At 40.6% G+C, this 27531-nt stretch overlaps 1 protein-coding gene across 1 annotated transcript; it reads right to left on the reverse strand.

The window, feature by feature from the left end:
• Nucleotides 1–2282: 2282 nt before the first annotated feature.
• Nucleotides 2283–26562, reverse strand: TRIM4 (tripartite motif containing 4). Its single transcript, XM_070412623.1, is given in 7 exon segments — nt 2283–5644; nt 5646–5842; nt 12935–13032; nt 13293–13315; nt 17779–18009; nt 18649–18744; nt 25983–26562. Coding segments are annotated over 7 exon segments (1428 nt in total). The 5' UTR covers nt 26376–26562; the 3' UTR covers nt 2283–5254.
• Nucleotides 26563–27531: the final 969 nt, after the last annotated feature.

Genomic DNA, 27531 nt, shown 5'->3' on the forward strand with positions numbered 1-27531 from the left:
AAGTCCTAATAGTAATCATGTGTTGATATTTATTGCATATGCAGAAGTGAAATGTGTAACAATCGAACAAGTACTGGGAATCAAGGTCATATTGTTTTAGTCTTTCACCATACATGAAGTGACATTATTTGAAGGTAGATTCATACTTCAAAATGTAAACCCTATGGTAATGATGAAAAAGGTTTTTAAAAGAAGTTTAATAAGTATATACAGGAGATAAAATGATTTTTCAAAAATGCTCAGCAGAATTAGAGAAGGCAAAAAAAAGGAAAAAGAAACATAGAAGAAATGAAACTAATAGAGAACAGCTAGCAAGATAGTATATATTTTTTAATAATAATAATAATTTATTAGGAGTGTCCAAGGGCAGCTCATAGAATCCTAGACTAGTTGTGCCATCAAGTGTAATGGTATACGATCAAGGATTCACTTGCCTTTGCTGGAAAGATATCTCATACTTTTTTTTTAATCCATACAATTTTTTATTTAAATTCTTTATTGTTTAAAATATTACATAAGTCTCCTTTTTCCCCATTGACCACTCCCCGGCTGCCCCCACCCAAAGGTAGAACACTATACAAACAATACATTATACAAACAATAAATGTAAAGGTGAATGATTTAAAAATAATAGTTAAAAATTGACAGACTGGATTTTTTTAAAAAGTAGGACCCAACTATATGAGATTGTATTGATCAGGGAAACAGAAGAAATAGGATGGATCACTGGCCATTGACTCACATGATCATGAAGACTACATTCCACAGTCCTCTGTCTGCAAGCTAGAGAACCAGTAAAGATGGTGGTATAATTCAGTTGGAGTCCAAAGTCCCGAGAACCATGGGGACTAATGGTGTAAGTTCCAGCTGGAGTCCAAAGGCCAAAAATTCAAGAGACCAATGGTATACATGTCAGTCCAAACCTGAAGGTTAAGAACCAGGAGCACCAATGTCCAATGGCAGAGAAGATGGATGTCCCAGCTGAAGCAGAGAACACATTTGTCCTCCCTCGCCCTTTTTGTTCTATTCAGGCTCTCAAATGATTAGATGATATTTATCCACATTGGTGAGAGCAATCTTCTTTAATTAGTCTATTGATTCACATGTTCATTTCTTCTGGAAACACCCTTACAGACACACCTAGAAATAATGTTTTACAGCCATCTGGATATCCATTAGCCCAGTCAAAATTAACCATTACAGAGGTCTACCAGAAACCTATTCTAATAGTATGATAGTAGGCTTCCAGTTTCAGATCCAACATGTAAAAAATTTGGAAGTTATAACTCATATCCTTAAAAAAAAAAAAAAAAAAAAAAAGATGAGAAAGCTGAAAAGCAATGGCGTTTCTTGGACCCAGCAGAGAACTGAGGCTGCCTGGCAAATTGCCACCCCAAAATCTGGGTAGACAGATCCAGAGTTGAAGCTCAGATCCACTTACCTGAAGCAGAATCCACCAGAGCCATAAACTTAAATGGTAGATTTGACAAAGGTTGAGTGGCAGGCCTGAGTGAGAAACTTAAGAGTTGCAGTTTTGGAGAGGGGGCACATATTCATGAGTTTTACCTCCAGGAACCCCACCAAATTCTCAGAGAAAAGTTGAAAAAGATCCCCTTCATGGCTCTGGCAGGAAAAAGAGGACTAGAAATCATTGGAAAATGTCCCCAGAGTGTTTTCCATAACAAAAGCTCAGTCTCCAGGGGGGAAAAAGACTTTAACAGAGCCCTATTCAGGATCACACAGCATGAGTAGTTTACAGAACCAAAGCACGCATCACCAACTTTGGGGGCTGTGCAGCACAAGTCTAGGTTGAAATCTGAGATGGTCAAGTTCACCTGGAGAAAGTGTAGGTTGATCATTGTCAGCCCTGGCCAGATTTGCTCAGTGGTCAGAGCATTAACCCACAGACTGAAGGGTTAGATTCCCTATCAAGGGCATGTACCTCGATTGTGGGTTTACTCTCCCCTCCCCAGTTCAGGGCACCCCATTGGGGAGGCAACCAGAACCAGTCCATGTATTTCTCTCACACTGATGTTTCTCTCTCCCCACTCCTTCTCCCTCCCTTTCATTCTCTCTAAAAATCAATGGAAAAGAATATCCTCCAGAGAGGATTTTTTTTAAAAAAGTCATTGTCAAACTGTTTTTGGGGAAGTGTTAATTTCTCCTCCCAAAGCTAAAGTGTCTGTGGTGAAATAAGCTTTCTTAAGGCTACATAATAAATACCTCTCCTAATGAGTCAGGTAATACATTCAACATAGTAAAGACTCAGAGAAACCTCCAAGTAAAATTGAAAGCTATTACAAGTTTATTCTCAATCTTGTTTGTACATCAGAAAAGCTTATTTGAGTTTCAGTAAATACAACACATGGGTCCCATCCCATACTCAGTATATGAGCGGGGCCAATATCAAGACTCAAAAAAAGAACAAAGAATTGGGTACAGTACCAGAAAAAATTTTTTCTCAGTAAAAGAAGCGAGTTCTTTGCAATAATAAGTAGTAAAGGACCCTAATGTGTCACCCCAAAATATGCCTAACATGTAAGTTATGTTGAGCTGAGACAAATAAGCAGCAGGAAATCCAGGAAAAGCAACTCCCCCCACTTTTCTGCCTAAAGGCAAGATATAAATTCTCCTTTTACTGGAGGCAGCCTCTTAACCCAGACACAGCACCAGAAGAATCTGCAAACAAACTATTCCATTAGTTTCCTCACATATATTTACCTTCCTGCAACCTGCCACCCTGGGGAGGCTAACACTGCTTTCCTTTGTCCTGTTATTTCTCCACAAATTTATTGGTCTTTGTTGAAGATACTATGTAAGTCAGAATGCTAAGCCTCCAATCTGAGCTACTCTTCATTTTAGTTTCTCTCAAGTGTCATGTGCTGCATGTGTTAATAAACTGTTCTTTTTCTTGTTAATTTTTTGTTAGAATCCTATCTGAAAACCTAAGATAGGTAGAAGTAAAGTTTTACCCCAGCTAGAGTAGTATGTAAGGCAGCTCATGAAAGCTTGAGAAAAGAAGAAGAAGCTTGGAATCACTGCGACTAGATATATAAAAGGAAGTCAAGGGATCAAAAATTGAAGTTTGTTTACCAAGCAGCTCAAAGAGCCCTCTTTAAGGCAGAGTAAGACTTTGGAGCACAGCCAAATCAACCGGGTTCAACAGCCCAGAACGAAGAGAGGAGTAAAGGTATTGACAAGTTTCCCAAGGACTGGAAATTAACAAGGCGGGTACTAGAAGTCCTGATGGAACCTATTACTTTCCTAGGGTTGCCATTAAAAAGTACCACACACTGGTTGGCTTAACACCACAGAAATTTATTGTCTCACAGTCTGGAGGCCAGAAGTCCAAAATTAAGGTGTGGGCAGGACCCTGCTCTCTTGGAAGCTTCTAGGGGAGGGTTCTTCCTTCCTTTCCCAGCTTCTAGCAGCCCAGGCATTCCTTGGCTTGATAATTCCAATCTCTCCTATAGCCATCTTCCATGTCATCACATGGCATTTCATGTGTGTGTGTATGTGTTTACAAATTTCCCTCTAATTATAAGAATACCAGTCACATTGGGTTAGTCCCACCCTAATGACCTCAACTTAATTTCCCAATAAGGTCATACTCACAGGTAGGACTTCAACATATCTTTTTGGAAGACACATTCAACTCATAACCTCAAGTAACTTGGAGAGTTAAGGAGAACTCAGCAGAAAGCATTAAGTGAAATCGTATTGGCCTGGCTGAATAGGAAGATAAGCCAGAATGGGCTGGGACACAGGAAGGGGGAGAAGAGTTAGGGAGGGTGCTAGAAGTTGTGAAAGAAGCCTTGTTAAATCACTGCCAGAAAATCTATTGAAAATCTAGGAGAAAACGCATTAACATGTTAGTAATGGTGGGACCACTGATGACTTTCTTTACACACTTTGTACATTCCAAATTTTCTATAAGTAGTGCACAACTTTTATAACGAGAGCAACAATCATTATTTTTAAAATAACTATCCAGTAACTTCCACAATCCTCTTGAGTGCTTACAATTGAGAGTATAAAGGTAAAGAGAAAAACACATATAGAGGATAAAAACATGTAAGAAAATAAGAAACAAATTTATGCTGACCTACAATCTGCATTCAATAAATACTTACAAATAAATGCAGAGTAGAAAAAAGTGTGGCTTTCATCTCAAACAGATCTAAATTTAATCCCAACACTCCCATTTGCCAGCTAAGCAATCATTAGTGAGTTACTCTAAAGGTTTGTTTTCTCACTTGTAAAAATAGGACTTTAATCTCCATCTCACCAAGCTGTTACAAGAGTCATATGAAAGCATTATGTGAAGAGGCTAGCACAGTGTAAATACTTAAAAGTTTTTCAACATTCCTACTATATTAATAAACTTGTATATATAACCTATGATTTTAACAAACAGACAGCATAATCAACACTTGACGGCTGAGACCTGGTCAGGTGAAGAGAGTAGTAACATGGGCAGAGTCAGAGAAGACTGCCTCAGTTTTCTGATACAGAAAAGTGAAGGATATAGTACTTACTGGAAAGAGGAATTATGCAATTGAAGTGAATGTGGATTCCATACTTTGTCAAGTTTCAGAAAAAAATGAGATAAGCCTCAACGGTGGGATGTCCACGCTATGTGCCTATAGCACCAGTTAGGACACTTCAGACGGCAAGTAACCAAAATGCAACTAAAATCGCCTCATACAGAAGGGAGCAATAATCTCAGATAACAAGTAGTTTGGGATTAGGGAAATTCCAACAGTTTGATGATGCCAGCAACGACCATGTTTTTTCTTCCTTTCCACTGTTACTGTACTCTCCTCAGTTCCAAGACAGCTGCTAATATCAGAAAAGAGCTGTGGCTTTCCAAATACCTCTTTTTAGAAGCTACAAAAATATTCCCCAGAAAGTTTCCCCACCTTGGAAAACTTCCCAACCTATCTCATTGGGCAGAATTACCTCACATGGGACTGCTTCTCCTGAATCACATAGAGGGTGGACACCAAACAGTTCAATTAGAAAGATCCAGAAGAGAAGCTGAGAAGTGGGGCAAGTGGCTAGAAAGGCAACCAACAGGATCTGCCATATCTGCCCTACAGGACATACAGGGAGATGAACAAAACACAAAAGTTCTGAATGGATAGTAATGATGTACTATGAAGGATCACTGTGAAGTTAAAGAAGAGTGCCAAGAAATGGGTGTCCCTGGAACACAGGCAGGGATTCTTGGGCCAGGGAAGAAGAGCCATGATCACTTTCCACCAGTCACTGGTGGCATGACTAAAGATGCTAATGGGCTCAGCCAAAAAAACGGCCGGAGACATGAGACAAAAGAACAAGAAAAAGTGTGTAGGTGCACTCCATCCACAGCGTTGTAGAATGAGATATCTCCAGCCCCATAATCTAGGAAAATGCCTACCCGGTGGAGAGCTGGCTCTAGCTTGGTGGGACTCACAGGGGAGCCTGTTAGGGGCCAATAGCCAGCAGGACTCCAACAAATAGCCCAGATGCCCACATGAGGAGACATTTCTGCGTTATCAACAATCCCCATGACGTCCTCCTGACACACCCCCACAGCAATCTCCCGGGTATCTCGGTTCTCAACTTCCCAGTAATGTTTCCCTGAAGTGAAAACGTTTTTTTCCCAAAACACATGGTAAGTGTTGAAATTTCTCCACAAAGTGTGTGTTCTGCTGAGGAGTCCTCCATCCAGTAAAGTAGTTCCATGCTGTAGAAAGTAATGGCCTAGAACTGGCGGGTGCTCCATTTTTCACATACCTCCCTTCCTGGGAGAAGACAAGGTGGGGATGACCTGTGTCTTCAGCTGCACTGATAGCCACTGCAGAGAAAAAGAGAGCTGAGATAAATAATGCAAGAGCTTACCACCAACCCTCCTCCAGAAACACCCATCATTCCAGTTTCAGTTCCATCTTTCTCCTCCTAACATGTACTGTCAGGCCTGAGACTCCTCATTGCCTCTCAACTATCCCTCAGGTGGGCCACTAGCAACCTGAAATCCTCATTTCCCTTCTGCTGCTACAAAAGACTAAGACCTAGAAAATAGGGAGCTCATTAGATCACGGCCATAAGACTTCACAACCAGCAAAAAAATTGGAGAAATATTAACAAATTCTGACTTGTTGAATCAGAACTAGACCAAGACTGTTGACTGGCTGGCCCTTTGTACAGGTACACATGAATGTCATCATGAACAAGGTTTCTCTTCACTGGTTCCAGTTGTTCACTGGGCATCTCCACAGACCTCCAACAGATAACTCAAAACGGAACTTACTATCCTGTCTCCTTCCACCCACTTGGGACGAGGCCCCCTACAAATGCAGATATCATTGTCTTCTATGTCTCTAAGATATAACAGCATTACCTCCACCCAAATACTCACACTTTGATATCTTGAGGTTATTTGACTCTTCTTTCCCTCTAACCCTCAATGACTAATTTGTCACCAAGTTCTATCAATTCTACCTCTGAAATATCAGTCGGGTTCTTTTCCTCCTCTCATTCTCACGGCCACTGTCTTCACTCAGATCTTCAGCATCTCTCACTTTAACTTTGTCTATAACATCCTCCCTGGCCTCCCTGCCTCCAAATTCTCTTCCCTCTGACTCTCCACGTCTCTCTAGTTTGTCTTATTTTTAAAATCATGAATGGATGTTGTGTTTTGACAAATGCTTTTCTGCATCTATGAGCTTATCATATTTTCCTTTTTTAGTTTGCTACTGTGGTGAATTACATTTATTTTTTTCAAATATTTAAACCACTTGGTTATGATGTATTATCCTTTTAATATGTTGTTAGATTCAGTGTGCTAAAATCTTTAGAATTATTCTATGTTCACAGGAAACACTGATCTGTAGTTCTCTTGTAATGTCTTTGATTTTAGTGTTATGGTAATGCAGGCTTCATAGAATGAATTGGGAAATATTCTCTCCTCTTCAATTTTTTTGTAAGAGTTCATGGAGAATACATATTTATTTCTTAAATGTTTGGTGAATTCACTAGGAAGGCCATTTGGGAAGGTTTTTAACTATAACACCAATATCTTTAATAGAAATTGTTATACCAGTTATCTGTTTATTCTTAAGCAAGCTTTCCTTATTTGTGTCTTTTAAATATTTTGTCCATTTCATCTACGTTGTCAAATGTATCAACAAAAAGTTGTTCATAATATTCACTTATTATCTTATTAATATCTGTAGAATCTGTAGTGATGTTGCCTCTCTCATTCTTTTTTTATTGAATTTATTGGGATGACATTGGTTAATAAAATTATACAGGTTGGTGCTGGCCTCTCATTCTTGATATTAGCAATAGGTACCTTCTCTTATTTCTGGTCATTCTAGTTAAAGGTTTATTAATAAAATCAATCTTCTCCAAAAATTAGCCTTTGGTTTCAATAATTTTTCTGTATTCTATTGCAGTATTTCTATTTCCATTCTTTTAATTGCTTGCTTTATTTGCTCTTCTTCCAGTGTTTTAAGGTGGGAACTCGACACTGAATTGAGAACTTTCTTCTTTTCTAATATAGGTTAGTGCTATAAATTTCTCCTTAAGGATTGCTTTAGCTGTACCCCATAAATTCTGATTTGTATTTTCCCTTTCATTCAGTTCATAGAACTTACTATTTCCTTTTTTATTTCTCTTTTAATTCCTGGGTTATCTAGAAGTATGTATTTAGTTTCCTAATATTTGGGACTTTTCCATGGACATTTTTGTTACTAATATCTAACTTAAATGCATTATGGTTAGAAAACATACTTTGCATAAATTGAATTCTTTTTAATTTAATGAGATTTGTTTTATTGCCTACCTTGGTGTATCTAGTTAAAATGTTCCATGTACACTTTTTTAAAATGTGTATTCTGGTGTTCTATATATATATCAGTGAAATAAAGTTGGTTACTAGTGATCTTCAAGCCTACTCTATTTGCTGATTTTCTGCCTACTTGTTCTAAAAATTATTGAAAGTATTAAAACATCAGCTATAATTATGGATTAGTCTATCCTTCCTTGTAGCTCTATTAGTTTTTGCTTAATATATTGTGAAGCTGTTATTACATGTATAAAAGTTTAGAACTGTTATGTCCTCCTGATGAATTAACCCATTTATCATTAGGAAGTTACCTTTTTTATCTCTGATAATATTCTTTGCTCTGAAATCTTTGGTATTAATATAGCCACTCTAGATTTCTTTTGACTAATATTAGCATGGTGTATCTTTTTCCATTGTTTTACTTTTAACATGTATTTATATTTAATGTATTTCTTGTAGCATACAGTTGAGTCTTGCTTTTTTATCCAATCCAATTAATCTCCATCTTTTAATTAGGATATAAGACAATTTATATTTAATAATTAATAATATGATTGGGTTTGTATCTATCATCTTGCTATATGTTTTCTTTTCATTTTACTTTTCAATTACAGCTTACATTCAATGTTATTTTGTATTAGTTTTATGTGTACAGCATAGTGGCTAAATAATCATATACTTTATAAAGTGTTCCCCCAGATACTACAGGACCACCTAGCACCATACAGAGTTACTGCAGTATTAGTAACTATATTCCCTATGCTGCACTTTACATCCCCATGACTATTTTGTAACTATCAATTTCTACTTCTTAATCCCTTCATCTTTTTACCCAGTGCCCCAACACCCTCCCCTCTAGCAACCATCAGTCTGTTCTGTGTCTATGAGTCTGTTTCAGTTTTGTTTATTTTGTTCTTTGGATTACACATATAAGTAAAATCAAATGGTACTTGTCTTTCTCTGACTTATTTTACTTAGCGTAACACTTCCTAGGTCCATTCACACTGTTGCGAATGGTAAGATTTCATTCTGTTTCATGGCCAAATAATATTCCATTGAATATATGTACCACTACTTTTTGTTGTTGTTGTTAATCCTCACCCAGGATATTTTTTCCATTGCTTTTTAGAGAAAGTGGAAGGGAGGAAGGTTTGGGGGGGGGGGGGGGGGGGGGGGAGGGAGAGAAACATTGATGTGAAAGAGGTGCATCGACTGGTTGCCTCCTCTTCCCCAATCAGAGCCAGGGATCAAACCTGCATCCCAGGTATGTACCCTTGACCAGGAATTGAATCCTTGACCATTTGGTGCACGGGGCCTGTGCTCTAACCACTGACAAACACCAGCCATGGCTATACCACTACTTTTTTATCCACCTGTCTATTGATGGGCACCCGGGTTACTTCCGTATCTTGGCTATTGTAAATTAACATTGCAATGAACATAGGGGTGCATATATTCTTTTGAATTAGTGCTTTGGGTTTCTTTGGATATATATCCGAAAGTGAAATGGCTGGGTCATAAGGCAGTTATATTTTTTAATTTTTGAAAACCCTCCACACTATTTTCCATAGCACCAATTTGCATTCCAACCAAAAGTGCATGAGGGTTCCCTTTTCTCCACATCCTCACCAACACTTGTTGATTTATTGACATTATGACAGGTGTAAGATGATACTGTGGTTTTAATTTGCATTTCTCTGACAGTGACTTTAGCATCTTTCATGTCTGTTGGCAATTTGTAAGTCTTTGGAGAAGTGTCTATTCAGTCCTCTGCCCACTTTTTAATTGGATTGTTTGGGTTTTACTTAATTATTTACTTATTTGTTGAGTTATATGAGTTCCTTATAAATTTTGAATATTAATCCCTTATTGAATGTATCATTCACAATTATTGTTACCTATTCAGTATGTTGTCTGTTTTATTGATGGTTACCTTTGTTGTGCAAAAACTTTTTCTTTTGACATAATCCCATTTGTTCATTTTTGTCTTTTGTTTTCTTTGCCGGAGGAGATATATCAGAAAAAAATACTGCCAGAGATTTTACTGCCTATGTTTTCTTGGAGGATTATGGTTTTGAGTCTTACATTTAAGCCTTTAATCCATTTTGAGTTTATTCTTCTACGTGGTGTAAGAAGGTGGTCTAATTTCATTTTTTGGCATGTATCTGTCCAATTTTCCCAACATCATTTAGTTACCCCCCTTGTATTTTCTTGCCTCCTTTATGAAATTTTAATTGCCCACATAGGCGTGAGTTTATTTCTGGGCTCTCTATTCTGTTCCATTGATCTCTATCTGTTTTTATGCCAGTACCATGCTGTTTTGATTACTATGGCCTTGTAGTATAGTTTATCAGGTAGTGTGATACCTCCAATATGTCTTCTATTTTTCCTATTTGTTCTTTTTTCTGTCTTCTTCTTGATTTATAAAATATTTTTATGATTCCACTTTATCTCCTTTGTTTTAATTATGTTTTATTTTAGTGGTTGTTGTGAGGCTTACCAGAATCTACCTTCAAGTGATATTATACCACTTCACATATAACAACTGCTTAATAGTATACTTCCATTCTTCCCTCCCAACATTCATGCTATTATTGTGTATTTTACTTGTAATATGTTACAAACTCCACAATGTTATTGTTTTGTCTGTCTGTTTAAACATTCAGTTACTGTATTAGTCAGGGTACCAAGGGAAATAGAACAAATAGGATGTATGTGTATATACAGAGACAAAGATTATAAAGGTATTGGCTCACATGAATATGGTGACTGGAAAGTCCAAATCTACTGTGTATGGGCAGGCTCAAGACCCATAGAAAATTGATGCTCCATTTGAAAGGAGCCAAAACTGCTGATGAAGTCCACAGGCAGTCTACTGTAGAATTCCCTCTTGCTCAGGGAGGGGGAGGAGTGGTCCAGCCTTCTGTTCTAGTTAGGCCTTTAACTGATTTGATGAGGCCCACCAACATTACGGAGGACAGTCTGTCTTACTCAAGTTTCCCAAGTTAAATGTTAATCTCATCCAAAATACTCACAGCAACAACCAAAATAATACTTGACCAAATATCTGGGAACCCAGTGGCCCAGTAAAGTTAACATGTAAATTAACCATCACTATTTACTTTTAACGATATTTAAATGACAAAAATATATATATTTATTTATATCATTATCATTTCAGGTGATCTTTTAATTCTAGGTTTTTTCTTTTAGTTCTTTAAAGATTTCATTCACCTGCATTGTTTCCCATGAGATATGTGATGTCATCTTTATCTTTGTTCCCCTATAACATGTTCTTTTTATCCTGTTATATTTAAAATTTTTTTTAGCACTGCTTTTGTTGTTTTCATCATATTTCGTATGCTTAGGATTTGTTGAGCTATTGGATCCGTGTACTTACAGTTTTCAATAAATTTGGAAAAATTTTGGCCATTATTTTTTCAAATACTTTTGTTTCATCCCATCCTACTTCTCTCCTTCAAGGACTCCAACTACCATGTATTACACTGCATGAAGTTGTCCCATACCTCTCTGATGCTCTTTTCATTTTCAGTACTTTACTCTGTGCATTTATTCATTTTGCAAAGTTGCCACTGCTCCATTTTCAAGTTCGTTAATTTTTTTTCTGCAATGTCTAATCATCTATTTATCCAAACCTGTGTATTCTTCATCTAAGTCATTCCAGTTTTTATCTCTAGAAGTTTGATCTAGGGTTATTTTTTTATATCTTCCATGTCTCTATATGCCTATTTACAGAACAGTTTTAATTACTGTATTAATGTCTTATGTTTATTCTAATAACCTGATCAATCCTGGGTCAATTTCTATTAATTATTCTCATTATGAGTCATGTTTTCCTACTTCTTTGCATGCCTGATAATCTTTGATTGGGTGCCAAAGATTGTGCATTTACATTGCTGAACATGCACTCATTTTTTAAAATTCTAATCAATCTTCTTGAGCTTGTCCTGGGATGCAATTACTCAGGAATAATTTGATTATTTGGAGTCTTCATTCATGATTTTTATGGTGAGTCCAAAGCACTGCTCAGTATAGGTTAATTATTCCCCACTAATGAGGCAAGACTTTCCTGAATACTCTATTCAGTAATCATGAATTAAGAATGTTCCAGTCTGGCTGGTAGAAACAGGTACTGTTCCTAGGCCTGTGTGCGCATCAGGAACTGTTCCTTATAGTCATTTTGGAAACTTCCTTCCTTAACCTCAGGTAGTTCTTTACAAGCTTTTCTGACCAGTACTCTGCTGAAAACTCAGGGTTGCCTCTGTACATCATCAGGGTTCTTTCTCTGTATAGCCATCTCCTCTCCAGTACTCTGCAAACTCTCACTTTTTTTGTTCTCCCTAGACTCTCAGTTCCATTGCTCAACTCAGGGAGTCTACCTGGCTTTACCTCGGTTAACCCTCAAATGCCAAAATTGTCATCTCTGCTGTGAAAACTTCCCTACTTCACCTGCAACAGAGCTCTTCCTCTGTGCATCTATAATATTTCATACCACTGATAAACACTGAACCCACAATATTACAGTGATATGTGTCTATGTCTCCAATTTGCTTATGAATACTTAGAAGGAAGATGTCTTTTTCTTTTTGTATCATTAGTGCCTTCTAACAACACATAGTATGTGTTAAATGTTTCTTTGTTTTGTTTTCTGTTGTTGTTAATCCTTGCCCGAGGATATTTTTCCATTGATTTTTAGGGAGAGTAGAAGAGAGAGAGAAAGATAGAGAGAAGCACTGATGTGAGAGAAACACATTGATTGGTTGCCTTCTGCACAAGCCCCGACCAGGGCCCTAGGCCGGGGAGGAGCCTGCAACCAAGGTATGTGCCCTTGACAGGAATCAAACCCAGGACCCTTTGGTCTGCAGGCTGATGCTCTATCCACTGAGCCAAACTGACTAAAGCTAAATAAATGTTTCTTGAATGAAGCATATATCCATTCATTCCTAAGTAATTACCATTTTTCCTGGCCTTCTTGTTAGTTTCATATCCTGTTTCCTCCTTCCTTTCCAGACTTCTCTTTGTTTATTCTCTTATTTTAAAGACTTATAGGGAGCTCCAACTCCTAGAAGTTCTGCTCACCTTCGAATCGCTTCAGCATTTCCTTCATCAATGGTATATGGCACACAGTCTTCACCTCTAGAACTTCAAGGGAATAGTTTACATCTTGGTTCTCACTCCTAAAAAAAAGTACAGAAGGATGCTCTTCTTAGGAGACAACTAGGGCAGCTAAGACCCCCAACTCCTATGAAGGTTCCCGCTCCAAAGCTTAGACAACTTCTCTTCTATTCCTCCTTGCAAAAGTGAACAGAACTCCTCTTCCACAGGCCCCTCCAGATGTGACCAGATTGCCCCATGGAGCCCAGCCTTATTTCCCCTCTACTCAGGCTGTATCCTTACCATTCCACGTAGACCCCCATAAGAAAGAAGGAGTTCATACCTGGTCAAAAGATCTTTTGGATTCTGTGAAGAGAAGAGAAGAGAGAAAGAAGTAAGTTTGTACCTTCCTCATGAGAGCTGGTACTCAACTCTGTGAGCAGTATTTTTCTGTCAGCTGCTTTTGTTTATGTCACATATGATCTCTTGCTGCCAAAGCAAATGAATTGACACAATGTCCTTTTTTTTCTCCTGTGACCCCTCTGTACTAGTTGACAATGTCAATCAATCCCTTTCTTGAAACTTTATTCTTCCTCTTTTAGCACTATGACATTAATAAAAACCCAACTTCTCCATCTATTCTCTTTCAATCAGAGACAGTAACTAATGTTGGTTAGGATGTGGTGAGAATATAAAATGGTTCAGCCACTTTGGAAAAGAGTTTAGCAGCTTCTTAAAAAGTTAAATATACCAAACTGCCTAGCAATTCTGCTCCTACTATCTTGAAAACATATGTTCACACACAGAATACCAGACAAATGTTCATAACAGCATTATTCATAACAGCCAAAAGATGGAAACAACCCAAATGCCCATCAATTTGTGAAAAGAGAAACAAAATCTGCTGTATTCTACAATGGGGTACTGCTCAGGGATTTAAACAGGAATGCATATGCAGTGCTAATATATGCTACAACATAAATAAAACTCAAAACCATTATATTAGATGAAAGAATAGATACACAAGACAACATAATACGATTGTGTGATATATTCAAAAAAGTGAAATTACAGAGTCAGAAAGTAGGTTGTGGGAGGCTGGGAGTAAGAACAGAGATTAACTGCAAACAAAAACGGATCTTACGAAAATGCTCTAAAGCTGGATTGTGGTAAGGGTTGCACAGCTTGATAAAATTATATTGCTCAATTGTACACTTAAAATGGGGGAATTATATCTCAAGAAAGCTGTTTTGTTTTTTGTTTTTTTAAAAAGGAAATATATCAAAATGATTAATTACCATCTGAAAAGTACTCAACCTCATTAGTCATCAAATGCCAGGTACCTTTCAGGAAGAGGGAAGAGGTGCTGATTGAGGGCATGAGATAACATCATACATCATTTCAGATGGCTAAAATTAAAGAACTGATCATTCTAAGTATTCATAAGGATATAGAGCAACTGGATCTTTCACACATTGCTAGCAATGGTGTAAATTGGTACAACTACTGTGATCAGAGATTGCTCTCATTGATACATAACTGACAGAAAATGTACACATTAAGTGAACCAAAACAAGATGTTCTTAACTGCTTTTTGTAACAGTAAACACTGGAAACAACCCAAAGTTTGCTAATAGTAAAATGAGTAATATGTTTTCGTGTACTGATTCTATGGAAAACTGTCACCCCTCATATCCAAGATTCCGCATCTATGGATTCAACCAACTGCAGATCGAAAAGTTTAAAAAATATGTTACAGCCCTGACCGGTTTGGCTCAGTGGATAGAGCATCGGCCTGCGGACTGAAGGGTCCCAGGTTTGATTTCGGTCAAGGGCATGTACCTTGGTTGCGGGCACATCCCCAGTAGAAGGTGTGCAGGAGGCAGCTGATCGATGTTTCTCTCTCATCGATGTTTCTAACTCTCTATCCCTCTCCCTCCCTCTCTGTAAAAAATCAATAAAATATATATATATTTTTTTAAATGTTACATTGTTGCTGACTATATAGTTAGGCCTACCATGGTTGCATATGTACTAAAATTTACTTTTTTTCCCATTCCCTAAAAAACATAGTATAACAACTATTTACATTGTATTAGATATATAAATAATCTAGGGATATGCCATTTTATAATAGGGACTTAAGTATCCATGGGTTTTGGTATTCTTGGGGGACTAGATACCAAGGAATAAAGTACTATGCAGAGGGTTTTCAACCTCAGCACTTTGGGCTAGATGAGTCTTTGCTGGAGCCGAAGGGGAGGTGTGTTCTCGGGATGTTGCGCAGCATCCATGGCCTCTACACACTAGATGCTAGTAGCAACCACCTCTGAGTTGTGACAACCAAAAATGTCTCTAGACATTGTTTCTGGGGGAGAATTGCTGCTATGCAGTGATAAAAACAAATGATCTACTGCTACCTGCAACACGTGGATTAATCTCACAAACACAGAGACAAAAGAGCACATACTGAGCCCTGGCTGACGTGGCTCACTGATTAGGGCGTTGGCCTGTGCACCTGAGGGTCTCAGGTTCAATTCCCCGTCAAGGGCACATACGTGGGTTGCAAGTTTGATCCCAGCTCACACCCCCCTCCTCCACACACACACAACCAAAGTGTCTCTTTCTCACTGATATTTTTCTCTCTCTCTCCCTCCTTCTCCCCCCGGCCCCTTCCCTTCTCTTCTGCTCTCTCTGGGGATCTATGGAAAAGATATCCTCACTCCTTTGGTGAGGATAGAAAAAAAAGAGTGCATACTGAAAGACTCTTATTCAAAAACAAGCAAAACAAAAGGGATTATTTTTTTTTGAAGCCTGAAAGGAGACTAGCTTTAAGGAAGAGGTAAAGGATATTGATTGAGGGTGCGAGGAGGGCTTCTGGGATGCTACTTCTGTTCTACTTCTTGACTTGGGTGGTGGTTACATGGTTGGGTCACTTGGTGATAACTTGTTAAGCTTGTGATTTATATTTTTTCTGTAGATTTTATATTAAAAATGGTTATCCTATGTAATAAAAGCATAATATGCAAATCAACTGAACAGCAGAACGGACCGGTCACTATGCTGTGCATTGACCACCAGGGGGCAGACGCTCAATGCAAGAGCTGCCCCCTGGTGGTCTGTGAGCGCCACTTAGCCAGAAGCCAGGCTCACAGCTGGTGAGCACAGCAGTAGTAGCGGGAGCCTCTCCCGCCTCCACTACAGGCAGGTGGTAAGGAGCGAGGGGTCCCAAACTGCGAGAGCCCCGGACTGCAAGAGGGATGTCTGACTGCAGGCTTAGGCCTGATCCCCGAGGTGTCCCGGACTGCAAGAGGGTGAAGGCCGGGTTGAGGGACCCCCTCCCACCCCCGAGTGCATGAATTTCATGCACCGGGCCTCTAGTTTTACTATAACAATAAAAATAATATTGTCAAAATCTGTGGACATAGTTAAGCAATACTTAAATATATGTATGATATCTAAATGTAATGATCTCCAGCCCTGACTGGTTTAGCTCAGTGGATAGAGCATCAGCCTGCGGACTGAAAGGTCCCAGGTTTGATTCCGGTCAAGGGCATGTACCTTGGTTGCGGGCACATCCCCAGTAGGAGGTGTGCAGGAGGCAGCTGATCGATGTTTCTCTCTCATCGATGTTTCTAACTTTCTATCTCTCTCCCTTCCTCTCTGTAAAAAATCAATTAAAAAAATAATAATAATCTCCAGATCCATCCTTGCTGTCGCAAAGGGTAAGAGATCCTTTAAAAATAAATAAATAAATAAATAAATGTAATGATCTCCAATAATTGTCTAGAACTTTTACAACTTGCTTGAACAATAAAGTTCCAATTACATATCCAAACATATAATCTAGCAGAACCTTTGAAATAACACATTTAAACAAAAGGTTTAATATCTAGTTAGAGTCTGAAACCTCAAAGATACACATGAGCCAGCAAAGTACTTACAAAAAAATTTATCAGCCAACGTAAGTGCAAGATTAGACAAATAATTAAAAATAGAACTGGATCATAGAATCTCAGAGCCTCGGGGAATTTATTTTATTGATACCCATCCCTCCGTCCTTTTTGTTTTTCATTTATTCCTTCACTTTTAGCACATAACTCACTTCTATTCTTCTTAGAAACACAGCAACATTGAAAATAAAAACCATTCTATTGTGCTTAATTTTTTAATGTGTTCTTGCAAAATACATAGTATTGCTTAGGTTTATATATTTTTAATTTATGCAATGAGTTAGAGTTTGTGTTGCACTCTGTTTCTGCTTTCTTTTCTTAGACATTATGTTTTTAAGATCCATTCCTGTTACTATGTATACATTGAATCCATGTGTCCACTTTTTGCCAGTTTCCTCTTTCAGTAATTGATACCCAGATTGTCCTCAACACCATTACCACTATAAATAATGCTACTGTGAAATCATTATTTTTTTCTCCTTACTAGTTCTTGGGTTTGCTCTATAGCTCTTCCCACAACCACTGCCTTCTTGAGTTGGCATGCTTAGCTCATTTATATTTACCCTTTTGTTTGCTGGTAAATACAAGGTGGGGCAAAAGTAGGTTTACAGTCTGAGTCTTTTGCCCCACCTTGAACAAACATATAAATAAGACAAAAAGAAAAGTCTTAGATGTGCTTCAGATCCTAGATAAATTATTGAACCAGGTGAATGATACCTACATTGTACATTAAGTTCCTTTAAATAGTAAATCTTTATTTAATTGTATAACGACAGTAGTAATACAATTAACCCATTCACTAAGAAAGACATTCAGCTCTGAAGATAAGAGAATTCAGTTAGTGATGTTAACTAACCCCTCCCCTGCCGGTCTCACCTGAAGCAACTCCAGGATGGAACTCTGGCTCTTCTCCTCGACCTCTAAGATGAGCTTCTTCAAGGAAGTGATTATCTGATGGAGCCGTAATGTGTTCTCAGTCCGTTTCTTCTTAGTCTCTTCTTCTTCTTTGCTCAACTTCTGAAGAAACAGTTGCTCTTCTTCAGCCAGGAAGTCATGCAGCTTTGTAAATTCTGCACTGAATCTCAATTTCTGATTCTTCATCTTGTCCTAGAGCCACATGAGATTTGCTCAGTCCTTGTTTCTGCCTAGTCCTTACTCCTAAACTCCTTGCACATGACTCCCCAGTAATCCATGATCCTTCCATTTTAATCACCTCCTCCAGAAAAGCTCCTGCCTACCCCCCACAAATTTCCACTTCTCTATTTAAACTTATTTGATATCTTTATATTAGTCTTTATAGTATTCATTTATTCTTTGTAACATCTGGGTCTCTACTATTGCTAGCAATGCTTTGTGTACTTTTTAAACTAAAATGCACTTTCACATCTATTACTTAGTTTAGCCCTCAGAACACGTACTCTTCCATTTTGTTAAACCTTTAGATATGTGCTTGTGCCCACACACATCATGCCTCCCAACTAGATTAGCATCTCTGAAAGCACAGTCCATTTACTTTCTACAATGCCATGGACCCAAACCAATTCCAACCTTAGGAAAAAGTGAGAAAGAAGGTGGCACTACCTCAAAGTAGAGATGGGGATGAAGTATATGGAACTCAGAGATCATTAGGGACAGATACATACTTCCTGTTCTATCACCTTATCTGCAAGGGGCCTGACAACTGATGGCAGCCACAGATTGCAAGGGCCTCAGAGGCAAGAAATGTCCAACCACTTCTGCTGTTACCTTCCACTCTGCAGCATTCTTCACTTCCATGTCCTGAAGATGCATGGCTTTCTTCATCTTGGCTGTTAGACTACACTGAGTCATAAGAAGTTTTTCCTGCGAGCAGAAACACATATTAGACAGAAATCATCTCTCCAAGCAACTTCCTTGTTCAAGAGCTTAAAAAGGTCACCTAATCCAAATAGGCAATGATATTGAGAAAATGTTGAAGATAGTCATAGGCCATCTTCAGAATAAGAAATATTCTGGTCTTAAATCGCCACAAAACTATATAGAGTTTGCCTATTAAATTGGCAAAAACTGAACAATGTTAGACAATAAGTATCTAGCGTTGACAAGGTAGAAAAAGCTTCTGGCACCGTCATAGTAGGAAAGTACAAAGTTGCATCTTTTAGAAGGGCAATGGCAAGATTTCACAAAATTTAAAATGTACATAATACTAGTTCTAATAATCTATGCAACAAAAACACTACTAAAGTAATCAATATATAGGAGTGTTCACTACAGCATTATTCATTATCAATGAGAAATTATTAAATAAATTATGGTATATTGATACTCCACATCAATTTCAGGTAGTTCTCTATATATTGACATATTATATTAAATTAAAACTAAGCTGTAAAGCAATAGTGTTACATAATTCTGTTTTGCAAAGAGTGTGTGTCTGTGTGTGTATGTATGAGTTTGAATAGAAGAAAAATATGGGAGGTTATACACCAAAATATTAACACTAGTTATTTCTAGAGGATAGAAATGGCTTGAAAGTTGGGGGGAAGGGAGAAATTTTCTAAATTTGTTTTGTTTGAATTTCTATAAGAGGCATATAATTTAAATAATTTTTGTAATTTAAAAACCCAAATAAGCTATTAAAAAAAAAAACCAAGTCAGTCAGCATTAACAGAGTGGGCTGTAGAGGGGAAGCACCTGATAGCAGAATGTCAGACATGACCTTAGAGACAGAGGCAGGCAGGTTAGAGACACACACAAGAGGAGAGCCATTAGGAAGTGATGACCAAATGACTGCAAGAAGGAGGAGTCCAGCTTTTGCCCCTGGGTTCTGGCTTGAGTAACTAGATGGATTGTAGGTCATTTATCAAATTAGGAGATATAAGAAGGAACAGTATGTAAATGGGAGGGAAGAAAAGAAATTCTACTTGAATACATTGCACTTGAGATATCTATGGAACATCCAAGTGGATATACACTAAGTGGCCAGATTATTATGACCACCTGACGTTTGTAGACAAATTAGCTATAATTTCGTGCTGAAGTTGCTAGAGGGCCAGACCATTATAAATAGGGGAGCAGGTTGTTTACCATGACAGTAGAAGTGATTTTTTTCTGAAGATATGGGAAAACAATGCCACTCAGTGTAGTTAGCAGTTAAGAGTCAAGAAAGATCTGAGCTAAAGAAGTAGATTTAGGGGTTAGAGCACAGGCAGCACTTGAAGCACTGGGTGTGAATAAAACCACCCAGTAGAATTCTATAGAGTAAAAAAGCATAAGCTAAAACTGGAACAACAACAAGGGGTCTGCAGAGAATGAAAATCATGCATAGAAGCTGCAATGAGTGATTAGTGAAAAAACATGAGTAATGGTTTCTTATACACAAAGCAAAAGAGTACTGAAATTAAAAACTGGTGAATACTGCCAAATGCTGAAGAATGGTTGAGGGAAGCTTTCTGTAAGTCTGTGTGTATGTCAAAATAAAAAGCTTAAAGGAAAAAAGATAAATGAATAGAACAAAGAAATAAGCGGTATAATTACTTTTTAAATTATTCTCTAGGAGAATAATAAAAACTAAAAGGTATCACTTTTCTCCCAATAATTTATAAGTGACAATGCTTAAAGTTAGATCATTTAAAAACACAACACCAAAGTTGGCAAGGACATGGAGCAACTAAAACTCTCACACAACGTTGGTGGATGTATGAAATAGTACAACCGCTTCAGAAAAAGGTGTAGCATAAAATTAACATACATTAATCCTAGAGTCCAGCAATTCTATTCCTTATTCCAGGAAAAATTGAAACATGGCTCAAATGTACACTTAAACTGTATCTATTTCATTATATTAAATTTTACCTCAGAAAATAACATAAACAAATGTTAACTCTGGTTAATGCTAAGCATGCTAAAGTATAGGAGGAAGTGTACTCTCTGCAATTAACTTTAAAATGCTTCAAAAAGAAATAAGAATTGATGGATACAGAGAAGATATAGACAGATGAACAGATAGGTGATTAACAAATAGAATAAAATGTTAATGACAGAACCTAGATGTGGGTATACTGGTATTATTACAAAACTAGAGGCCCTGTGCACAGATTTGTGCACAATGAAAGGAAATTAATTAGAAGGTGGCCAGTGGGGGTGGGACTAGGCAAGACGGGCCAGACATGCCCTGGAGCCAACCTCCTGTGGTCCCTCCCCGGCCAGCCGCACCTGGGGCGGCACCATGGCTCGAAGGGTGTCTGGAGAGTGAGCGGGGGTCCCTCTGGCAGGTGGGGTCCCTCTGCCCAGCCTGCGGGGATTGGGCCAAAACCAGCAGTCTGACATCCCCTGAGGGGTCCTGGAGTGCGAGAGGGCAATCTGCAAAATTGCTGTCGCTGGACAGCTCCTGCATTGAGCATCTGCCCCCTGGTGGTCAGTGCGCCTCATACTGACGGTATGGTTGGCCAGCCGGTCAGCCAGTTGGCCGGTCGCTTAGCCTTTTATATATGCAGATTCTTCCAACTTTGATGTATGCTTGAAAATTGCACAGTAAAATGTTGGGGGGCGGGAAACATTAGGTTACAAAGGAATTTATATAGTAGTTCTGTTTTATATCACAATATCACTTGTACAATTTTCTAATATAATGTTTTATATGTAGCATTACAAAATCAACTTATTACTCCTACTTGTTCACTTAAATAGGTATATAATCCTGCTCAGTAAGGTAAGTGATTATCTTAAATAATCTTATTATTTTGTTCAATTATGTAACTACTACTTTGTGATCGCTGTCAAATTCAATGTATATATGAGGCTTGTAATGATATACGTATGTGACCAAGATTTTTTTTAAGTTTTTACTTTTGTTTGATAATGAAAACAATTTAATCTTTTAAATAGAATTTTTCAATTTTTAAAAGCCTTTAACAATTCTAGTATGCATGAATTATCCTGCATAGTTGGTTCTATTATCCAAGACTCTTAAGTCTTTCTGAATCTTGCCACAGTTGGGATATAAACAGGATCACTGAGTAAAATTGGAAAACCCCTTCCCTGCAATAACAAAAACTGCCAGGAGGTGGCAGGAGGGCAGCACCAAACATTTCAAAGCTGGCTAGTTGGTTTTTAAAAACCATTTTCTCTTGATTTAACATCAGAAAAATTTGTGTATATAAAACCATAAGTATAATAAAAGTGCATACACTTGCAAAATGAAGATATATGCTGCTTGTGATCATGTTGTTCAAATAACATTAAACTTCAAATCAGTTATGAGTTTCCATCTAGACCTTCACAAACTAGTTATGTATCTGAGGAAGTCAGCCTCACACATTTCCTGGGTCACAGCTGATAACAAATGGATTAAATGGTCTCTTAAATACCGGCTCTTAGGTTCTGTGCATTTCTGTCACTGTAATCTCTGCATTCCATTCAAGCAGGCAGATGTACCTCCAAAATAGAGATCAAATCAGCCCCCTTTCTGTCCCCACTGCCACTCTCTAGTTAACATAAACATAAATCAGGGTCAGGGGATCTGGGATTAGAGTGCCAAAGACAGACAGCAGGCTAGAGAGGGCTTATAGCCTCGGAGGTCAATCCAGAAACACTGCCACCCAGGGGCATGTGTAATAACCCCATGGCTGGTTTCCTACTTCCAATCTTGTCCTTCTCTCATCTGATATTCACAAAGCAGCTAGAATAATCTTTCTAAAAGCCAATCAGACCATGTCACTACCCTGCTTAAGATTCTTTATTGGCTTTCCTCTTCACCAGAAAAATTCAAACACCTTAGTATGGCCTGATATAACCCAAGTCATCTTATGCTACTTTCCCTCACTCATGATGCTCCTGGCACCTAGACCTTCTTTCAGTTCCAGGCTCTTCCCAGCCTCAGGGTCTTTGCATTTGCTGTCCAGTGCCTGGAACATTCTTCCCACTGTTCCTCAGATGGCTGGATCCTACTCCTCTATCAAGTCTCACCTGAATGTCATCTTAGAGAAAGCTACCCTGTTACTTCCCTGGCATGGTACATTATTTCTTTCACAGCATATCACAATCCGTGATTATTTCATTTATTTGTCTGTCTGTTGTCTACCTCCTACCCCCAGCCCAAATAGACTATACACTTCATGAAAACAGTCTTTACCTGCCTTATTCACCATTCTATTCCCAGTGCTATGGCTGATGCTGTAGTATAGTGTCTGACACAAAACAGTGTTCAAGAGATATTTGTTAAATGAATTAATAGTAATGAAGGGATTAGCTCTGAGAATCAGCAGAATGGCATAAGAGTAGAAAGAACAGTGCTTAAAAGCCTTTCCATGCAAATAATCTGCTTCCTCAAGTTTATGAAGCTACTTCTCTTTCTCTGTTCTTTTTCTCCTCCACCACCAATGACTCTTAAAAAAAAACAACTTGTGTTCATCTAAAAGACCTTTTGAGCCTGGCTGGTGTTGCTCAGTGGTTGAGTGTCAACCCATGAACCAGGAGGTCACAATTCAATTCAGTTAGAGCACGTGCCCGGGTTACAGGCTCCATCCGCAGTAGGGGACGTGCAGGAGGCAGTTGATTTAAGATTTAAGGGCCCTGTTCTCCTTTCACAACCACCCACTTTATTTGCCTCAGCCCTCACCCACAAATGTATTTTCCCTTCCATTTCTCTTATGGGTCCTTTCTATCTCTTTTGCTGGTTACTAAGCACTGGTATTTCCCAGCTTCTCTTTATGCCCCCTTTTTCTTACCGTCTATGTGGTTCCCCTAGGGCAGTGATCGGCAAACTGCGGCTCGCGAGCCACATGTGGCTCTTTGGCCCCTTGAGTATGGCTCTTCCACAAAATACCACGTGCAGGCGCGCACGTACAGTGCGATTGAAACTTCGTGGCCCATGCGCAGAAGTCGGTATTTTGTGGAAGAGCCACACTCAAGGGGCCAAAGAGCCGCATGTGGCTCGAGAGCCGCAGTTTGTCGACCACTGCCCTAGGGGAATCTCATCTGCTTACTTCTTCTATGGGTAGGCTGATCATTCTAAAATAGTGTTTCAAGCCTCTGATGCCCCCTGCCTCCTGTCCCTCTTCCTTAGACTTCCTGTCACAGTCGCCTCCCCTCAACATGTCCCAAAATGAGCACTAGAAACTGTCATCCTAGACACCTCTCTCTCCCTTACCCACCAAGTCCAATTAGTCACCAAGTCATTCAACTCCAGCACTCATGAATCCATCCCCTCTTCTCCATCCGTCCCTGCCCCGCACTAATTCAGGCCCTTATTGCCTCATGCTTGAAATGGTGCCACAGCAGTCTAATTGGTCTTCTCCATCCACATAGATATCAAAGTGATCTTTCTAAAACCAAAAACTGATGGTGTCATTCCCTGCCTTTAAGTCCTCGGTGCCCATTGCCTCAAAGAGAAAGCTACGAACAACATCCTTCATGACATGGCCCTTGCCCCTTTCTTCAGCCTCAACTCCCACCATCCTCCCTCCCATGTTCTACACTCCAGAAGTTCTAAGCAACCTCCAGTCCTATCACATGCTATTCCACACTGCCACACTGTTCCCTTGGCTTGAATATCCTCTCCCCTCCCTTGCTATACTTACCCTTCAAGACTGAACTCATGTTTAATGCTTCTGTAATGCCATTCCTCACTCCTCGCTGATCACTCCGACCTCAGACTTTCTGGGTACTTGGTACAAACTTGGATAACTCTCAGACACTAAAATTATTGGTTTACATGCTTATAAGACAAGGCCTATGTCTTTCTCGTTTGTTTATGTCCAGATTCTAGAACAATGCCTGGCATCAGGTAAGCATCAACAAATGTTACTGAATGAAGGAATTACTGTATATTTCGTTGTCCAGCTTTACATCTGTTTTCTGTTTGTAGTCAGCTGATAAAACTGCACAACATTTTATAGTTTACAAAATCAGTTAACTTGTGTCATTCAGTGAATGCATTCAACCAGTACTTACTAGATACCAATTCTGTTGGAGACCACTGGATTACACCATCAGTAATGGAAAGGGACAGGGCTACTCTGGAAAAGATGATCAAGGAAGATCTTCAAGCTAAAAGCAAGTAAGATCTAAAGGACAGAAGGTAAGGGTAGAGAAAGAGAACAGCCTTGAAAATAAAAGCAAGAAGGCCAGTGTGGCTGGCGCAGAGTAGGATAAACTGATCTATTCAACTGAAGCTTCTTAACTAACGCATGAGATAGGCCAAATAATATACAATTCAAACATTAAGTGATTTTTCCAACTGATTAAAGAAGCTAGTAACAATACCCAGCCTCATTTTAACCCATGCTTTTCCCAAATCATCCCTTGTCTGTGACACCCACAGGATAGACCTGCACCGTCCAATACAACACCCATTAGGCAGTGAGCACCCAAAATGTGGATAGTTGGAATTGATATGTGCTGTAAATGAATAACACACGGATTTTAAAGGTCTACTATGAAAAAACAGGTATTTCTTCAGAACAATGTTAAACAGTATTTTGGATAATTAGGTTAAATAAAATATATTATTAAAAATGAACATGCCCTAGCTGGTTTGGCTCAGTGCATAGCGCGTCGGCCTGCATACTGAAGGGTTCCAGGTTCGATTTCGGCCCAGGGCACATGCCCGGGTTGGGGGTTCCATTTCCCCCCCACCCCCACCCACACACACAGTAGGGGGCGTGCAGGAGGCAGCCAATCAATGATATTCTCCCATTGAGGTTTCTATCTCTCTATCCCTCTCCCTTCCTCTCTGAAATCAATAAAAATATGTATTTTTAAAAAGTGAACGTCACCTGCTCTTTTTACCACTATAAAAACTACACATGTGGTTTGCCTGACGTTTCCATCGGACAGCACTGGTATACACACGCCCACTCAGTGCGTTTGCCTGGCACTAGACGCTCCCCGGGGCGGTTCCCGAGAAATCCTGCAGCGATCCCGCCCCTCCCACCCCCCGTTTTCACTTCCGCTCTGAGCTCCGTGCAGCGTCCCTTCTTTGAGCCTCAAAGTTGTTTTCGTGCTTCCCAGGGGGCCAGCAGCCACCCCGGGCGTCTTTGACGACAGCGAGGCGGCCGGTACACACTCCCCGGCAGCCCCGCGGCCCGCGGCGAGCTCACCCGGTAGCTCTCGAAGGCCTCGTCCACGGGCGCCATGGCGTGGTCCTGGTGCTCCTGGGACTCCCTGCACACCAGGCACACGGGCCGCTGGTCGTCCTCGCAGAAGAGGCGCAGCGGCTCCCAGTGGCGGCCGCACAGCCCGGGGGGCACGGGGCCCTGCTGCCGGCGCCGCGCCTTCTCCGTCAGCCGGGCCAGGGCCCAGTTGGGCCGCAGCGCGGCGGGCGACGACGGCTGCCGGCACTCGGGGCAGAGGAACAGGCCGTCGGCCGGCGTCCAGCTGCGGCGCAGGCAGCGGCGGCAGAAGTTGTGGCCGCACTCGATGGACACCGGGTCGTTGAAAAAGTCCAGGCAGATGGGGCAGGTCAGCTCTTCCTGGAGGTCCTCGGCCTCCATGACGCCTCCCCGACCCGAGCCCGCCGGGCGGAGGCGGGGAACTGCCTGCGGGAGCGGCCTGCGGGCGGGCGGGAAGCCGCGGCCGGGCTCCGCCGGGGAAGTGCAGTCCCACTTCCGGGGCTGCGGCCGCGGGCGCGCGCGGGCTGGAGGCGCCGTCCCCGCGCGGGTGTGGCCTCCCCGGCCAGGACACCGCCGGACGGGGCTGGGGCCTCCCCTCCGGTCAACAATGGAGATGCGGACTCGCCTCCCCCGGAAGCCCGGAGCGGATGCGGGGGATCCGTGGGTTGGGAGGCGGCACAGGCGCAGTCGGTGCAGCTACACCCGAGGCGCTAACGGGCCGGCTGGTCCGCGGGTGAGAGGCGCCGGCTGCTCGGGCGGTGTGAGTGCCGGAGTCCGGGGCAGGCTGCGCCCAGGAGGGCAGGAGCGGCTGTGCAGCTGGGCCCTGGATGGGGCTTAGGAGGCGCTGGGCCCTCGAGGCTTGCTCTCCCCGAAGTCCCGTCTTTTTCAGCCTCATCTCCGAGGAAAGGAGCCCTTTCTCAGCCTCCAGCCCCAAGGCCTGGTTGAGTCCATAGAAAAGCAGGGTATCCTAGTCCCCAGCAAAGCCCACCGACTCTCCACTCTCGGGAATTTGGTGAAACTCCCGTGACGCGCGCGGGAAAGGGAGTGTTTGGGGAGCTATCTGGTCGACCTGTCACCCTGGTTTCCCTCGCTTTCTTCCTCGGGGCGGCGTAGGAAACAGACCCCAGGTAGAGGAAACCCCTTCTCAGGGCATGGGCGCACCCACCCAGTGCTGATGGGGGCTCTAGTGGTTAAGTTGGGGAAAGGAATCTAGGATTAGGTGATCTTCTCCAGGTTTGACTTCCCACCAGTGTTTTAGATAGTTCAACTCCCTGGAGGTCTAGAGATGAGGAGATGCTCTACGCCAGCGATTCTCAACCTGTGGGTCGCGACCCCTTTGGCGGTCGAAGGACCTTTTCACAGGGGTCGCCTAAGACCATCCTGCATATCAGATATTTACATTACGATTCATAACAGTAGCAACATTACAGTTATGAAGTAGCAACGAAAATAATTTTATGGTTGGGTCACAACATGAGGAACTGTATTAAAGGGTCAGAAGGTTGAGAACCACTGCTCTACGCCAACTCTGGGTGAT

The sequence above is a fragment of the Myotis yumanensis genome, unplaced genomic scaffold (genome assembly GCF_028538775.1).
Source record: "Myotis yumanensis isolate MYYU_CA2020_CCGP unplaced genomic scaffold, mMyoYum1.0.hap1 SCAF_4, whole genome shotgun sequence".
Classification (NCBI taxonomy): Eukaryota; Metazoa; Chordata; class Mammalia; order Chiroptera; family Vespertilionidae; genus Myotis; species Myotis yumanensis.